This window comes from Littorina saxatilis, linkage group LG3, assembly GCF_037325665.1.
Source record: "Littorina saxatilis isolate snail1 linkage group LG3, US_GU_Lsax_2.0, whole genome shotgun sequence".
Taxonomy (NCBI): domain Eukaryota; kingdom Metazoa; phylum Mollusca; class Gastropoda; order Littorinimorpha; family Littorinidae; genus Littorina; species Littorina saxatilis.
In genome coordinates, this window is record NC_090247.1 from 6655009 (window position 1) to 6674185 (window position 19177).

Here is a 19177-nt window from a genome sequence, read left to right on the forward strand (position 1 = left end):
TCGGTCCAGTAGTTTAGTCTGAATCGCTCTACACACACACACACACAGACACACACACACACGCACACACGCACATACACCACGACCCTCGTTTCGATTCCCCCTCGATGTTAAAATATTTAGTCAAAACTTGACTAAATATAAAAAGGAAATGGAAAATTATTAAAAAAATTTTTTAAAACAATCTTAACTTTCAGAAGGCCAATGAAGCTAACAACACTGGAGAGTGTGATCTCCAAGAAACAACGTGATGACTTCATGCTGCTGCGAGATGAGTTTGAGGTAATTAACCATATCTAATTAATATCAATCAGTAATTAAATTAATTAAAAAGATCTCAAAATACATTGTTTTGCATGCAATTGATAGTGACAATTAGAGTTTGCGTTCAAAGTAAGAAGTAATGCCAATTAATGTATACGATCGCAAACAACATTGTTTTGCATGCAAATGATTGTGACAATTAACATTTTCGTTCAAACTCCTGACTTTGTGTTATTACGTGTCAAGGGACAAAACTATGAAAAAAAGGGGTTCTGACTTTCTGTGAACATGTACAATAGTGTGTTTGAATGTAGTTTGACCGGCTCAGTGTGTTAACTGCAATCGTCTTCCCATCTTTTCCCTTTCGCTGCTTCTTGTCCGCATTTCCAATCCAAGTTCATTACCTCCGAATGTTACCTCCACCAACCCACCCCACACCCCCACAATCAGTTGTGATTTTCACATAACTATCCCTATCAGCGCCACATCGGGTCACATTCCCCCCCCCCCCCCCCCCCCCCAGACCCCCCCACCCACCCCCCCCCCCCCCTTTCCCTCCTCTACCACCCATCCAACCTTCAACGATCTTCCTCCTCCCCTTATCACCCTCCCTCCCTCTCTCCCTCCCTCCCTCTTTCTGCCCCCTCGCCCACTCACATGCACTAGTTTTACTTCCTTCCAATTCCATCTCCTCGCTCTCGCCTTCCAATTACTATCATTCTCAACGTCACGACTCCAAGGTTCCAAGGGAGAGCAAAACAGCAAACAGTTTGAAAATATTAGAGGATTTGTTTCCCTTGGCATGCCCATCATTGGACTCGGTGTTTTTAGTAAAAACAAAGATTTCGCAAACTCAACTTGTCGAAGGCATCTTGCAAGCGATTTTTTTTCTACAATTTTGAGATTGTAAGTCCATTAATTATCTGTATCTTAAGTGTTTGTGTGTATGTCCACTTAAAAGACCACTGGGGCGAACGATCGAGAGTGGAGAAATAGATGTTCAGCTTGTCTCAGAGGGTGTGGAGATAGCTCAGTGGTTAGAGGCGCTGGCTTTGAAACCAGTTTGTCGCTACCGGCGACGTACTGTTAATGCAAGGCTTTGTTTTGTCAATAATTAAACGTTTGAATAACCTACCATTCTTATCTTCGTGTCATTGTGAATGTTGGAACGTTAGCAGTCTATCTGGTTAAGGGTTTCAGTTAAGGGGGTTCTTAATTGAGCCCGAAGTCGACATCGCCCAGTTAGGGACAGACTTTAACGACGTTCTTTCTTTATTTGGTGTTTAAAGGCACAGTAAGCCTCCCGTAAACCATCACAGATACGGTCAGGCTTTTACACACAGTACAAACACCCTTTTATTTAAACACTCACCGATTGAGAACATCCCAGGTGCCCTCCGTAAAGAGCGAACAATTTTCAAAGAATTTATTTTTGCGTAGTTTATCTTACCCCTGAGCCATCGTGAACCCGTGTGATCCAGTTTCCCTTTTTCACAATGTAGTCGTCAGTTAGTCATTTGAATGCAACTCGATGTCAGCTTATCTACAATAGCACGTTTTTATGAACGAAACAAACGGCTGTGGTTCACAAGAACTCTAGCGATGGCTTTTGACTGTTGAGAGGAACGGCGATATGCACTAAACCGTCGTCTGCTACGACCATTGCGTGACCCTGCTTCCGGGCTTTTCTTTTTTCAAACTTTCACAACTTCGAATTGTACTGATCTTGTCTTGATGAAAAAAGAATTATTTTATGATTAAAGAATGTTTGTGTAACACGCTGTCAATTTATTATTTAGATTTTAAAAGTTAGGTCTAGCGCAAAAACGCACCACGGTCCAAAAACATTCTGATAATCATCGATCCACGGCTATCGCCAGTTTACATCGATAGAAGGAGACCCGAAGGGAAGTAACTCATTTTTGACCTGAGTTCAGGATGGGTCCAACAAGTGTTCGAGACAATCTGCAAAATTAATTCTTTAAAAATTGCTCGCTCTTTACGTAGGGCACCTAGGATGTTCCCGTTTGGTGAGCGTTCAAATGGAAGGGTGTTTGTACTGTGTGTAAAGGACAGCCTTTAACTTTTGCGTGTTGCACAGGACCTGTGCCTTATCACACGGACCAAGAGAATTCCCAACACCGCCAGTCTCATGGACATCAACCTCAGCAAGAACCGATACGCCGACATTCTGGCCTGTAAGTGTGAGCAGCTCCTTTATTAGAGACATGTTTCCATATGACCCTAATTATTGTGTATATTTACTCATGTATCTAGCAAAGAACCGACACGCCGACATTCTGGCCTGTAAGTATGGACAGCTCCTTTATTAGAGACATGTTTCCATATGACCCTAGTTATTGTGTATATTTACTCATGTATCTAGCAAAGAACCGACACGCCGACATTCTGACCTGTAAGTATGGACAGCTCCTGTATTACGCCGCCTTTATACGGCGGTGTATTGGAATCGCTTTGTCCCTATGTTTGTTTGTCTGTCTGTCTGTCTTCGGAGTAGACTTGTATCTCTGGTACTCTGGGTTCAATTGAGCTGATTAGAGACATGTTTCCATATGGCCCGAATGATTGTGTATATTTACTCAGTTAACTAGCAAAGAAACAAACTAATAAAGAGCACCACCGCGAACACCAACACTGGTCAAGACGAAGACGAAGAAACATGTGATGTTCTGCTGTTAATGTTGTTGTCGTAGTTTTGTTTTTGTTTTGCAGTGGGTATTTTTCTTCTTTTTTACATTTAGTCAAGTTTTGACTAAATGTTTTAGCATAGAGGGGGAATCGAGACAAGGGTCGTGGTGTATGTGTGTGTGTCTGTCTGTCTGTCTGTCTGTCTGTGCGTGTGTGTGTGTAGAGCGATTCAGACTAAACTACTGGGCCGATCTTTATGAAATTTGACATGAGAGTTCCTGGGAATGATATCCCCGGATATTTTTTTTCTTTTTTTCGATAAATGTCTTTGATGACGTCATATCCGGCTTTTTGTAAAAGTTGAGGCGGCACTGTCACACCCTCATTTTTCAATCAAATTGATTGAAATTTTGGCCAAGCAATCGTCGACGAAGGCCGGACTTTGGTATTGCATTTCAGCTTGGTGGCTTAAAAATTAATTAATGACTTTGGTCATTAAAAATCTGAAAATTGTAAAAAAAAAATGTTTATAAAACGATCCAAATTTACGTTCATCTTATTCTTCATCATTTTCTGATTCCAAAAACATATAAATATGTTATATTTGGATTAAAAACAAGCTCTGAAAATTAAACATATAAAAATTATGATCAAAATTAAATTTTCGAAATCAATTTCAAAACACTTTCATCTTATTCCTTGTCGGTTCCTGATTCCAAAAACATATAGATATGATATGTTTGGATTAAAAACACGCTCAGAAAGTTAAAACGAAGAGAGGTACAGAAAAGCGTGCTATCCTTCTCAGCGCAACTACTACCCCGCTCTTCTTGTCAATTTCACTGCCTTTGCCACCAGCGGTGGACTGACGATGCTACGAGTATACGGTCTTGCTGAAAAATGGCATTGCGTTCAGTTTCATTCTGTGAGTTCGACAGCTACTTGACTAAATATTGTATTTTCGCCTTACGCGACTTGTTTAAAAATTATCATCGTTCATCATTGAATTTGAGTCAGCGTTTGCTTTAGTGCACAATTGGGTTTTGGTGCGGCGTCCATGTTACCGTTGTGCGGTTCCAGTATTGTTTTCTGTGTGGCTTCTCTTTCTTTCTCGGCTTCTCCATTTTCAAAAGTCCCATTTTTGGTTTTCAGATGACCACAGCCGTGTGAAACTGACCACTGATGATGAGGGCAGTGATTACATCAACGCCAACTTTGTGCCGGTCAGTATCACCTGTCTAATGAACTGAGGATGATAACAAGTTAACTTAGTCAGATCGCTTTTTAAAGATAAGATTGTAAACAAAGTGTGAAGCAGTTAGCGCGCAAGAGAAATACAATGACTTGGACTCCCGAGGCAGGGATAGGAACACCTACATAATCATATATATACTTTTACATCGAAATGGCAACACACACATGACCCTACCATACCGTACGGCGCTACCAACTGTTTTCTTTGTCCTGTAGGCCCTATGCGTGTGTTCATGTTATTCACACCCTGAGACTTTCGCTGTAAACTTGGGATTTGTGTCGTGCGTACGGGGGTGCTCGTATTCCAAAGAGAGTATGCCACAAGACTCACTCTGTGAAATAAATCCCTCGCCGAACTCGGGGCTCAAACCCAAGCCGGTAGCGACAAACTGGTTTCAAAGCCAGGGCCTCTAACCACTGAGCTATCTCCACGCCCTCTGAGAGAAGCTGAACATCTAATTGTGCTGGTTAACTATAACTTGCTTCTCGTCTGCACGATTATATAGGTTACACCACCAAAGATCTGCCCAAGCTTTTGCATAGCATATGGTCAAACAAAAAATATATGTTGGTCTGGGGTATCCCGCCGACCCTAAAACTTTGTTTTCATTTCTCAAAAAAAAGCAAAAAAACTGTTGGCACATTTTGCGAATCATACCGAGACTAAGGGAAGTAATCTCCTTTAAAATCGACTAAATTCGAAATTCTAATTAAAATGTTGGGTTTGTTGTGGCTTTAAGTTGAAAAGTAATCTTACCCTTGACAGATCACTCAGTGAATGTCATGATCTTTTCAGGCTATTTGTTTCGATTACAAATCAAACCAAAAAAATGTCTTTGAGCAGGATAACCGGCACGGTTGGCCTAGTGGTAAGCCGTCCGCCCCGTGATCGGGAGGTCGTGCACGCGTGGGTTCGAACCCCGACCGGGTCATACCTAAGACTTTAAAATTGGCAATCTAGTGGCTGCTCCGCCTGGCGTCTGGCATTATGGGGTTAGTGCTAGGACTGGTTGGTCCGGTGTCAGAATAATGTGACTGGGTGAGACATGAAGCCTGTGCTGCGACTTCTGTCTTGTGTGTGGCGCACGTTATATATCAAAGCAACACCGCCCTGATATGGCCCTTCGTGGTCGGCTGGGCGTTAAGCAAACAAACAAAACAAAATCGTTGAGCAGGATACAGATAGTACGTACTTATTATCGCATTTTTACTGATCAGATGACAAACACAGCTGTTGTCATTGGTCAACTAGGAACTGTATATCAATTGATATCGCGCTGGTGAATTTGATATCGTGCAGGAAGTAGTTTTCCATTTGTAATTTTGAAGAAAAAATATCACCTGAAGGAAACACAAGTCTCCCATTCTTTTAAAGCGTCAATTTGTAAAAGGAAAGTAATTGCATCAGAAAGATCAAGCTGTGTAATGAATAAATACACACTTTTTCCACCCACCTTTAACAGAGAAGTAGTAGAATGGTATGCTTTAATCTTACCTAGGGAGGCGCCTGGAACAGCCGTAAACAACCTGATAGGCTAGGCAGATTTCATCAGATTTCACCTCCTGTGTGAACAAATTGCTATAAAATTTATTTCATCTTTTTTGTACTCTACATGCATCCATTGATCAGGTAAAACCGAGTTGGCCAACGTTTTCCCATGCGAACTATATTTTTGAAGCTTTTAAAGAATGATGACAACTGCGCAATAACGGTATTCCGAATATGCTCCGTCCCTCACCTCTCACGTCTATAACATGTCTTATTTTAAGGGATGTGCCATATGTCACTCATATAGTATGTAAGAAAAGCACATTCAGTTGATAAATAGGTTCCAAGGGCGGATCTGGGGGGGGGGGGGGGTTACACGGGTTACGTAACCCCCCACCCCACCCCCCCAAAAAAGCATTTTGGTAAGAGGTTTCAGAGGTAATTTATTGGCTCAGGATGCACCAGATAGCTCTATTTTGCTTCTTTGGATAAAAACAAATTCCGGGGGGGGGCATGCCCCCGGACCCCCCTAGAGGCTTAGGCGCCGAAGGCGCCGTCAGTAACCCCCCCCCCCCCCCTCGTCCAAAGTGAATTGATCCGCCCTTGGGTTCAATTGCATTTATTTAGCGCGAAATAACGTAGCCGAAGCTCAAATCTAGCGCATTCGGTGTGGTTTCACAGGGCGCGTCTCCCGGGTCGCGTTTGACAGGTATGTGAGTTGACAATTACTGTGCTGATATTCTCCCTCCTTTACCCGTTACTGTTGCATTACACATGTGAACATGCACACGCACACTCTATTCAACATGACCTCGTACTTACGCTAAAACCCGTCTTCATCGTCTGATGTACCTACACAGGCAACCTCGGTCACAGTGTTGGCACAGCTCTCCCCTCTGCACTCTCTACAGCCAGACGTACACACGAGGCCGTGTTTTCGGCATGAACATCTTGCTGTTCGACACTCTGTCTTGCAATTGCATCGGATGGGCGGGGATATAGCTCAGTTGGTAGCGCGCTGGATTTGTATTCAGTTGGCCGCTGTCAGCGTGAGTTCGATCCCAGGTTCGGCGGAAATTTATTTCACAGAGTCAACTTTGTGTGCAGACTCTCTTCGGTGTCCGAACCTCCCCCCGTGTACACTACATTGGGTGTGCACGTTAAAGATCCCACGATTGACAAAAGGGTCTTTCCTGGCAAAATTGCTTAGGCACAGTTAATAATTGTCTACCTATACCCGTGTGACTTGGAATAATAGGCCGTGAAAGGTAAATATGCGCCGAAATGGCTGCAATCTACTGGCCGTATAAAATTTCATCTCACACGGCATCACTGCGGAGCGCCTAGAACTGTACCCACGGAATATGCGCGATATAAGACTCATTGATTGATTGGATTGGATTGGATGACATCGAGTAGATCACCAGGAGCAGCAGCAATGTCAATGAGAATAGGAAGCATGGCGCCTTGAACAATCTCCCATCCCCAGTCCATCGGATCCAGGAGGAACTGTTCTTGATGCAAGTGCATCCATTCTTGCACCTGGAAGTATGTTCTCATGGAATGGAATTTAGCTGCTGCTGATGTAGGTGGGAGTTTGCAGGGCTGAAACGATGAGGTACATGTAGAGACTTTCTGCATGTACTTGATGTAGCGGAGGAAGTTCAAAGTGTCTCTTTCCTTCCCCCCATAGAGTTCTACAAAGGCCCTTTCTCCTGCTCCTATCAGCTCATCAGTGTGTAACCGAGTGCCGAAACACTACGATCACCTCGGGAGGCGAAGTGCAATCAAACAGGATTGAAAATGTTAGAGCTAATTATTTTCTTAGCCCTATAAAAACTGTTATGCAAACCCGAAGGTTTCCATGAACATACAGACAATCGGAAACCACCAGATCCCACCACAAACAGAATTCTACAATACACCGGTGTTGACTTTTAAAGGCCAACAACTCGGGTGCAGAGTCTGCTGTGAAAGGAGCGGAAGCCTCCCCTGTCACAATCGCCCCCGTTTGAATGAACTTCGTCCCGAAGTTCCGAACCGGGGGACCACTGTCCATCCCAAGTTCGCAGAATGGGAACAGCACGAAAATGTTCAGTGGTCATATTATGCCATTACCTGAACATATCATGCCGAGTCCCATCCCTGCTCGCAAGCACCAGATGTAACCGAGTGCCGAAACACTACGATCACCTCGGCCGGGAGGCGAAGTGCAATCAAACAGGATTGAAAATGTTAGGGCTAATTTCTTAGCCCTATAAAAACTGTTATGCAAAACCGAAGGTTTCGATGAACATACAGACAATCGGAAACCACCAGACCCCATCACAAACAGAATTCTACAATACACCGGTGTTGACTTTTAAAGGCCAACAACTCGGGTGCAGAGTCTGCTGTGAAAGGAGCGGTAGCCTCCCCTGTCACAAGTGTCTCTGCAAGGACTGGCGCTGAAGACATGGGCCTGCTGCACGAACACTGTTGACTGGGTCAATTTCGTTAAACACATTGGTTTTCCAATCCCGAATGGACTGCTAATTGTATCGCATCCACCAAAGGCGTGCGCAAACAGGATGTTCTCACAAACTTGAGATCCAAGAACAGTCTGGACTTTTCTGATGTCCCACACTTTTGCAGCTGATTTTGCTGTCGATGATCTCACTGATGTGAAGAAGACGGGGCAGTGATCTGGCGTAAGATGGTACAACAGAAGGATGAGCAGATCGGTGTCCTCGCCAACCAGAATCACGTTTCCCTTCCTTGCCAATTCCAGAGAAGTCTTTACGACGAGCCTATCAGAATCAGCAGTTGTATGGACAGTGTCAAAGCCGTGCTGTGAAAAACGGGAACTAAGGAGGTTGATGAACCGCTGTTTGTTGTTTGGATTCGTCAGGAAGCGCTCCTTTGGTTCGCACAGGACCATGTCACCCTCAAAAGTGATGGCACATGCTGTATTGGCTCTGCTTGTTCTTCGCAAATGGGCTGCATCTTTGGTGGTAGGTCCGCAGCTGTATCCATCAAAAACAACAGTTCCTTTGCCAAAATGACGAATGAGAAAGTCTGCGTAACTCGGAGTAAGCTGGTTGTATGTTGAACCACGGCACCAGGACAGAAGGTGCAACAGCAAGCCACCATCGATGACATATGTTACATCATCAGGAATAACACCATTTACCTGCTTTGTTGAAGTCCAGATGTAAGTTGCCAGTGCAGCCTTGGTACCTTGTCTTGGCAGACCACCCGAATCAAACAGCGATGCTGGGACACTGCACATCTCAAAGGCAAAGGCGTCCTCAAGACATCCGTTGGTGTTCTTCACAGTTGTCACTAGTCTCTGGAACAACAGCATGGAGTGAACATGTACTAGATCATCGTGCAGATTGGACGACTTGGCTTTCAGAGCCATGGTTACAGCTTGATCCTTCTTTTTAAAGGTGAAATCCACAACATTATTTCCGATCATGCTGCTCAGAATCTTGTTTCCTACGCCTTTTGCTTGTTCTGCATTCACAGTAGCTTCAGCTTCTTTTCCGCTTGAAATGGATCGGAGGGCTGTATCCACAGTGAAAGGGTTCCTATCAAGCAGATATCTCAAGATCAGCTGAATGTCTGTGTGATCTCGCTTCTGCCTTGCCACGCTCAACTCTTTGTGCTGCGTTTGTTGCTCGCTAGAATGGAATGCAACGTCTGTGACAGACTGCATTGCGTCGGGGATTTCTGCACAGGCAGGCATACACAGTAGTAGGTGGGAGATCAATGCCATATGATTGCGCAGCATTCAGTTCAAATTTCCGTACCTCTGTGTAAGAACAGCTACAGCCAAGGTGGCTGAGGGTATCGATCAGAAACCGTGAACCGAATGATCGGTGCATTTGCACGCCAAGTGCAAACTGCAATGGTGCAATAACAGTGTTTGGCCTTCTGAGCTGAATGATTGCTTGTCCTATTGCACTGATATAATGTTAGGTAACCTTGAAAGAAATACATGTACGTATCCACTAACAAATGCACAGATTAATAAATAAACGCAACGTAAGTAGGTGAAGCTGAACATGGAAAAAAACTTATTACCTAACAGTCACATGCACGATCCACGTTGTTCTCAATGGACATAATTTCACAAGGCACATAGGCAAAGACTGAATCTGCAATCGCCTAACAATCATTATAATGCGAGCAGTGAAATGCGCCCCTGGGAAACAAACAAATATATCTATACATAGATGAGACCAATAAACTGCTTACGCCATGCTGATTAAGCTATGTGTGATGTTATTGAATAGTTTCCTTGGGTAGCTTGTGAAAAACTGTCCCTCCGAAAACTAAAATAAAATGTACGATATTTCGGACTCATCGCATGGTTTTTTCCCGGCCAACTCGATTAGATGTGTGCAGGCACACTGAAATGAATCAACTGCACCTAAAATGAATTTTATAGCAATTACTTCGCACACATCCAAACGCTTCCCAGCCTAAGTTCTCTTGCAGGATATCAGCGTACAACACTCGCGTATAGGCTGGAAATGAGCAGCCGATTTAAACGTGTTGCTCCAGCATGAATCACTGTCCCATCCCTCTTTGTCGTAGCCATGCAAAATCCACAGAAAAACTCAACAGCTTCAAAACAGTCACGAAGGCTATCGGAAGACACCATCTTTGAAAGTTGTCTTGGAATGTTGTGTCGTCTGCAGTTGCCGATTCGACAAAATTTTAAACACTGCAGTCCGTCGATATCGACAAAGAACTTGAAGCTGTCATCTACACAAAAAAAGAGCTAGAGGACTTCACCGATACAGTCCGGGGCACTTCAGTTAGACTGGGGTTTATGGGTTCTTCTTCCGAAATGGAATGCGATAAAATCGTTATCGTTCGATTTGACTGCGATATCCAGATGTATCAGTGCCAATGTCTCGAAAGGCTCCTTCTGCCCCCTTCCCTCTCACACACACACATGCACTAGTTATTCTTCCTTCAAATTCCACGCCAAAGCTCACGCCTCGATCTGATATGAGTTCATCTTTCTCGACATTGGCACTGATAAATCTGGATATCCAGTCAAATCTAACGATAACTAATAATGTATTGTTTAGCTCATATTTTTGTTCATCCTTGTTCTCCAAACCAGGGCTACAATCGGGAGGACGAGTACGTTGCGTGTCAGGGCCCCCTGCCCTACACTGTCGGTGACTTCTGGAGGATGGTGTGGGAACACCGCATGCCTATCATCGTCATGCTGACACAGCCCAAGGAAAAGGGCAAGGTGTGTGTGTGTGCGTATAATTATATATGTGTGTGTGTGTGTGTGTGTGTGTGTGTGTGTGTGTGTGTGTGTGCGTGTGTGTGTGTGTGTGTGTCTATGTCTGTGTCTGTCTGTCTGTGTCTGTCTGTGTCTGTGTCTGTGTAGAGCGATAGAAAAAAACTACTGGACCGAACTTTATGAAACTTGACATGAGAGTTCCTGGGTATGATATCCCCAGATATTTGTTTCATTTTTTGAGAAAAGTCTTTGATGACGTCATATCCGGCTTTTTTCGTGAAAGTTGAGGCCGCACTGTCACGTCCTCATTTCTTAATCAAATTGATTGACATTTTGAGCAAGCAATCTTCGACAAAGTCCAAACTATGGGATTGAATTTCAGCTTGATAGCATAGATATTAATTAATAAGTTTGCTCATTAAAGTTGTCATGAAAATCACTGCGGACTTCCTGGCAGCCACTGGTCTGAGGATTTAGCACGGCCATCAACATCGAACGCAGAAGAAGAAGAAGAAGTCATGAAAATCGAATGTTCACCAACAGAATGTATAATGAGTGCATCGTATTCCTCAGCTTCTCTTGAATCCAAAAACACGTACATAATATGTCATGTTTACTCCTAAACATGTGCTCAGAATTACAGAAAATAGGTTAAGTAAGTACTGCGTTAGCAATTAATTAAGCTACGGCCGGGCGGAGACGAGCGTGACCCTTTTCGGTCTTTGGGTGTGGGTTAGTCCAGACTATTTTAAAATAAGTAGTCAGCTTGACTACATGTTTTGATATCGCTTCACGCGACTTGTTGTAAAACTACTATTGGCACTTTAGAAATTGATTCATCAAAACATTTCAACTCTCCACATCAAGTGCTGAGGGTGTTGATTTTTGGTGTGTGACCAAGTGTAGTTATGGTCTTATGCCATGCACAAGCCTGCCGAGACCTGAGATGTTGAGCCGAACTGTTTCGCGAGAAGGAGTGTGTCTGTAATGTTAAAGTTTTGTTGCCATCGTTCAGATCAAGTGTGAGCAGTACTGGCCGGCAGAGCGAGGGGAAGAGGTGGAATACGACAACATGAAGGTCACCAACATTTCTGTCTCCAACGTCAACGACTACAACATCACCATCTTCTCCATCTCCAACATGCAGGTATGTGCCACGTTTATTGTTTCGCTGGTCATCCAGTTTTGGGCAAAAATCAAGAGTAATGTCCAGAGTTAATCATTTCTGTCAACAGTCCGTCAAGTAGTAAATAGATCTGTTAAGTGTAAGCAGACGGAATCGAATTGTAATGTCAGAGTTACCATTTTCTATCCTTTTTTTCTCCCCAAAACACAGTAATGGTTATCTGTGCACGAGTGGATAACTCTTTGAAGACCGATAGGTCGAAGTTCTAATGAATATTTCGTTTTGTCTATACTACCTTACACATTTCTAGGTTTTTCATAAAAAGAGTGACTGACTATTCTCCTATCTGTGGCTATACAGGAGGAGAGCCAGCCGTTTGAGGTGGTGCACTTCCATCACCTCGAGTGGCCTGACATGACCGCTGACATCTCCCCCGAGTCCATGATCGAGTTCCTGACAGTGGTACGCCAGCACGTGCGTCCTGACAAGCCGGGACCCATGGTGGTGCACTGCAGGTAGGGAGGGGAGGAGGAGGATGTGTTTGTGTGTGTGTGTGTGTGGGGGGGGGGGTTGTGTGGGAGGGTCGCGTTTGTGTGTGTGTGTGGGGGTTGTGAGTTGTGTGGGTATCTGTGATGTGTGTGTGAGTGTGGGGGGTGGGGGTGTGGATGTGTGTGCGTGATAGGGTGGAGTAGTAGGGTTGCACAGATCAGGAAGATATCAAGACACCAGGACAGGGGTTGAAGTAGCATATGTCTTTTATTCTAACGTGTACCAGAAGGCAGTGTAGTTCACTTCTCAAAATAGAGCACACGCTTACACATCTGACAATGAAGTTATGGAACTTTAAAACACTCATCTGCCAAAAGTCGTCTCGCTGATAAGAAATCAGTTATCAAACACAGTCCGTTTGCAGTCAAATAATCAGTCCAGGAAAGTTTACAAGTGAAAAGCTGTAGATTTAACACAAACACAATAGGATTCAGTGTCTCATCGAACACCGGTTTTACATCACTTGAACAAACACACAGATTCTCTACAGGGTCTTCACAACACGAATTCACAGGTCAGACTGTTCAGCTCCCCGCTGTTTACGAGTAAAGTGCGCGCACATCTTCTTCTTCTTCTTCTTCTTCTTCTTCTGCGTTCGTGGGCTGAAACTCCCACGTACACTCGTGTTTTTGCACGAGTGGAATTTTACGTGTATGACCGTTTTTACCCCGCCATGTAGGCAGCCATACGCCGCTTTCGGAGGAAGCATGCTGGGTATTTTTGTGTTTCTATAACCCACCGAAATCTGACATGGATTACAGGATCTTTTCCGTGCGCACTTGGTCTTGTGCTTGCGTGTACACACGAAGGGGGATAAGCCACTATCAGGTCTGCACATAAGTTGACCTGGGAGATCGAACAAATCTCCACACTTAACCCACCAGGCGACCGCGGCCGGGATTCGAACCCTCGACCTTCCGATTAAGGGGCCGACGTCTTACCACCCCTCCACAGCGTCCGTCACGCGCGCACATTAACTAAGGATTAACACAAAAACAACGCACGATGGCGACACCACTGTAACAAAGACATACACACGTCATTGGTTCAAGGGAGATCATTGGGGTAGGGACTGAAAAAGGGGAACAAGACATTAAACACACAATGATCGTGATTCTCCAGCCTGTTACTTATGTTTTGTGGGATGTCTGTGTGTATGCGTGTTTATCTGTGCGTGAATGTCTGTTTGTCGGTCTGTCGGTTCGTCTGTATTAATAAGTAGTATGAGCATATACGTTTCTGAATGTTTTTATTTTTGAAGTCGGCGATGGGGTAATAAGAGAGGAGGGGGTGGGAGGCGAACGCGCTTCCGAATAGGGCAGGTCCAAATGGTGGCACAATCCAAGAAGGTGTTTTTGTGTGCGTGTAGGGGAGGCATGTATAAGACTCAATGGCTAAAAGCAGCAAGATTTCCAACACTGTTGCATGTTTACCTAACCTAAAAATGTACAGTTAGATATTTGCTTTATTATCCTTTATTTTGTACTTGTTTTATTATTATTAATATTATTTTTTGTACGGTTGATTGTGTGGAATGTAAGGTTGTGAGATTGTTATGTACGAGTGTATGCATGAAGCGCCTTTGTAAACGCCACGAGCTTCCCTTTGGGAAGGTGTGCGCGTATAAATAATCATTATTATTATTATTATTATCCTGCAGGGCATTGTACGTATATCAGGTGTTTTGAGTAAAGCAAGCACCCAAATAGGATGAAAAATATCCCTTTGAAGCATATGCCATTCGACTTAAAATGGAGAAAAATGCTGGTCTGAAATTCGCATTATCATTTCTTAACATATCTTTCTTTTTGTCTTAAAAGATTTGATTCATGATTATTTGAACTGGAAGAAATCGATAATTATGCACAGAATGATAGTAGTTATCTTCAATACTTTACTCAACACCTTTGGAATGAATTGAAATAAATAAAATACAAGAATTACGGGTACAGAAAATAAAGACAAAGTTGAAACATGTTTTTGAAAAAGTTGGAAATTTTTTCTTGGTTGTGATGAGATTCTAACCCGTGACCGCCAAGATAACGGCTTGCCTGTCAGGCGCTCTACCGATTGAGAATTAAGAAGCATTAATTTCAAGTGTGACCAACACTATTTTGGCAGTCCAGCTCTGATTTGCATTGACCAATCGCCAAAATGATTTCTCTACCCAGAATGCCAAACGGCTCAGGAGATTTTTAAGATTTATGTTGGGACGCCGACGCTCTATGGTCGGTTTATTATATAAAGTGAAGCAAGCGGTTAAAAACGGGCGTCGACAGAGCCAATGGAGGGGGATACCAACTTGTAGATCATATCGCTGTGGTACTACGTAAGTCTTTTTTCTCGCAATGACTTTATGAATGCTAGTACATCTCAAGCACAATTGTTACCCTCCACCACGGAATGAGTCGCATGTCACCTTTGCATGATTTTCATATTTTTACATTTTCCTAAAGAGTTTTTGATGCTCTATCCAGTGGTGAAAACCGTTTTAGAAAAGAGCGAAAACTGTTTGAATTATAAGCCTGTGACTAAGGTGACCCTCACACTGTTACCAGACACTCCCCGGACTTATATTAAGCCTAGCGCAGAACCGCGCGAGGTGACATGCGACTCATTTCGTGGTGGAGGGTCACAATTGATACAAGCATGATTTATACATATTCATAAACTTTCTCTGAACAGCGCTGGCGTAGGACGTACGGGCACCTTCATTAGCATAGACTACGCCATGCAGTTCATCAGCCAGCGTCCAATCAGAGACGAGCTTGACATCTTTGGGTTCATCTTACGCATGCGTCAGTCTCGAGGCAAAATGATCCAGACAGAAGTAAGTTTCGTGTCTGATGACCTGCTTCTTAATTGGCAACTTTTACTTTCAAATTTTTTTGTTTGTGTGTTATAAATTGTCGACTTGCAAAACAGAAAGCACAATTGTTTACTGCGCTATTATCATGTTGTATTACCTGGGCCTTGTAATATGGTATAGTGATTCGAGATGTGTCGGAAACATGATTCTTTCTTTTTTTTCCAAGGACCCCCTATAATATTTTCGGGTCGTATTGCAGACAAACAAACAGAGACAAAGGGTGAGGTGCAACTGTCGTTAATTCAGTAACCACATGGAAGTTCCCCGTCCGGAAGTATCTCGTGCGCATGACTAATGTAGACATGGAACCGCTATAGCGCATAGGTACTGCACTTGTGGTCAAAGGGAAACAACTGCATACTAGCCATGATACCATCAACTTTTCTTTTCCCCAGGACCAGTATCTCTTCATCCACCAATGCGCGCGCTTCCTGATGGCGGAGAGACGACGAAGAGAGTCTGAGGGGACCGGAAACGGAAAGAGGTGTCTCCCCCACGCCTCCTCCACCACTTCCATCGACTCGGCCAGGGGCGATTCTCGCTGCAGCCTGCAGAACGGAGACTTGGAGGAACTGGCTCTGGAACCCGCAGACATGGACACGGTGGAACTGGACACCAATGAGGATTTGCCTCGCTCAGATGCTGAGGCTGGTGATGTGGAGATGAGTGTCTACGGTGAGAACAAGAACAGGTCAATAATTCAACAATTACAATAACAATACCAACTCCTCTAGTTGATAACTTTACTTTTACTTTATTTGGTGTTTAACGTCGTTTTCAACCACGAAGGTTATATCGCGACGAGGGAAAGGGGGGAGATGGGATAGGGGAAAGGGGGGAGATGGGATAGAGGCACTTGTTAAGTGTTTCTTGTTCACAAAAGCACTAATCAAAAAATTGCTCCAGGGGCTTGCAACGTAGTACAATATATGACCTTACTGGGAGAATGCAAGTTTCCAGTACAAAGGACTAAACATTTCTTACATACTGCTTGACTAAAATCTTTACAAACATTGACTATATTCTATGCAAGAACCACTTAACAAGGGTAAAAGGAGAAACAGAATCCGTTAGTCGCCTCTTACGACATGCGGGGTGCAGAGAAATAAGGATGTGGAAAAGAAGACTTTTGGTAAGTGAAATAAAGGTGATGGATCCAGTCAGGTAGAAATAAGACAACAAGAAAAGAATTGGAAAACTGCAGGGAATAGTAGGGAGAGTTTTCTTGGAAGTAAATATAGGTGAAAGGACTGGTAAGGCAGAAATAAGACAAAAGAAGAGAAGTAAAGGGGTGGGGTAGCTCTGTTTAAACGCTCCCGCCGCGTGAAGGCGACCCCATGGGAGCTCTAGTTGATAAGCCCAATATCATAAAGGCGTGTGTGTTGGAGGTGGCAGTGAGTAAATGGTGTATAAGCTTATTGTTTGTGTGTGTCTATGATGAGAACAAGAACAGGTTAATAATCTAACAATAACAATAACAATAACAACACTTTGAATTGATACTCCAAGAAGCATAACAGCGGTTGTGTTAGAGGTGGCAGTGATTCAATGGTGTACAACCTTCTTTTTTTGTGTGTGACTTCAGTGAAAACAAGAACAGGTCAATAATTAAGAAATTAAATATAGTGAAATAATTTGATAACTCCGTATAGCATTGAAGCGTTTGTGTTGGAGGTGACAGGGAGTTGATGATGTATAAGCGTCGCTGTTTGTGTTGGCGGTGTTGGTAGAAGTGGTTAGCTAGTAAGTTAGTTAGTTGTTGCTTTTTGGGTCCAGCGGACCTTATAGGCCAAATCAGGACCCCGGTAGAAGTGGTGGTATTGTTGTTGGTGATGAAGATGTTGTTGTTGTTGTTGGTGGTGGTGGTGATGAAGGTGTTGTTGTTGTTGTTGTTGTTGTTCTCTTAGCTGTTATTTGGTATTACTCTTTTAAATGCATCTGTGTTTCGTCTTAGTTGTTGTTTTATGTAAGCATAAGCATACATTTCAAAATGGAATGAAGTTTTGATCATGGATTGTCTTTACACTTCATTAAGATTATGCATTCTGTTTTTGTCCTCAGAACTACACAATAAACACGTCGAACAAAAATTTTTAGGCGGAAAATGAGTTTCCTATAACAGAAATTATGATTTGAAAAAAAAGTCTTAACAGATATCTCATCAAACGAAACGCCTTTCGCGGAAACTTTAATGGTCAGTGTACATACATTAATTAACATGTTGTTGTTGTCGTGTTTGTTGCGACAGATATGACGGCCTGTGATGATGGTCCGATATCTGCGTCCAGCACGGAGAACCTGTGTGTCCCTTGACCAGCCACTGCACGAGAGACAGAAACAGAGATTCCGTACAGTGACACCTCCCCCCACCCCATACCACCCCCATTCACCCCCCTCCCCATGCCACCCCCCACCCGCCTCCCCCCTCGCTCCCGGGGTGAAGACTCTCTCACTTTTTGAATAACCTGTTTTCTCAGATTTCCGGTTCATAACCGCTGTAAATTTACCCCCATTTTAAGATCCCCTCCTTTTAGGCCACAAAAAAAAATAGGTGTGGTTACGGTAACCCGACCTACCCTATTTTTTTGGGCCGACCCTATAACTTTTTATTACATTTGTCAAAAAAATACCCAAAACAACAAGTAAACGAGTGCAGAAAACGCAATGAAAGCGAAAGCGCCCGAGTCGCACACTTATTTCCCTGTCAAGTAGGTTTAATTTGTACACATTAGAAAAAAAAGTTTTAAAAAAAAGTGATTGCCTACCTTCCTACCCTATTTTTTTTGGCTATGTTACCGTAACCACACCTATTATTTTTGTTGGCCTTACACACCTGATTTTGGAGATGGTTTGAAGTCATACAAGGGGGGTTCAGAGTTTCATTTACTAGTGCGCCCTGCGCCATTGCCGCATTAAATCTGAAAATGTCCCATCACAGTTTGCGTCAGTGCGTCAAAGGGCGCATTGAGATTACGTTCCACTGCGCCAGCAAATGTACACTTTACATCGGATTACACACACACACATATACACGCACACACACACACACACACACACACACACACACACACACACACACACATACACACACACACACACACACACACACACACACACACACATATGGTCAGTTAGGTATAACCCCCCCCCCCCCGCCCCCAAAATATCAGCTGTGCCTTACTGGAGCTGTCTAGTTAGAGGGGCAGGGGGGATAATTATGTTGTAGCTTATGTAATGAACATATTTTGTTCATTTTGACTTATTTCCCAAGGTATATCTGTGTTTATTATAGCTCTTTTTTTCCCTGTACCAGATCATTTGCTCAAATGTGAATACCTTTTTCAGTATGTCCGTTTCTTGTATTTGAAAAACATTTTACCTTCATAACTTGCATTTTGATGTCCTGACTTTTTACTTGTCACTTTTTATGGCAGTGTTACTGTAATAAGAAAATATAATTATGGTATGAAGTTAAATAAGTATCATGTCTTCCTTTCTCTGCCTACGCTTCACCTTGTTCATCTATTGCTGTCCATTTTTCTTTGTTTACAAACCAAGAAATAAATCCATTTTATTTCAATTTCATAGCATTTTTCTTTTCTTTTTATTGTATTCATTTATTCATATTATATGTTGATATGATAGTGTTCATTTTTGTATGTGTATTCTGTTTTGTACTTACAATGCCCAAGAACAAGTATAAACATGTTAAAATAAAGTATT

The 19177-nt window shown here is 43.2% G+C and overlaps 1 protein-coding gene across 1 annotated transcript in view; it reads left to right on the plus strand.

Annotated features, from left to right (window-relative positions):
* LOC138961484 (receptor-type tyrosine-protein phosphatase H-like) overlaps window positions 1-17859 on the plus strand; it is a 64615-nt gene extending 46756 nt beyond the window's left edge. Inside the window, exons 19-27 of the mRNA XM_070333137.1 lie at window positions 198-282; window positions 2366-2462; window positions 4066-4136; window positions 10779-10913; window positions 11926-12057; window positions 12397-12551; window positions 15271-15415; window positions 15850-16129; window positions 17703-17859. Of these exons, the coding sequence (XP_070189238.1) occupies window positions 198-282; window positions 2366-2462; window positions 4066-4136; window positions 10779-10913; window positions 11926-12057; window positions 12397-12551; window positions 15271-15415; window positions 15850-16129; window positions 17703-17767 (1165 nt within the window). The 3' untranslated portion in view covers window positions 17768-17859. The remainder of the gene's footprint in view (window positions 1-197; window positions 283-2365; window positions 2463-4065; window positions 4137-10778; window positions 10914-11925; window positions 12058-12396; window positions 12552-15270; window positions 15416-15849; window positions 16130-17702) is intronic.
* The last annotated feature ends 1318 nt before the right edge of the window (window positions 17860-19177 follow it).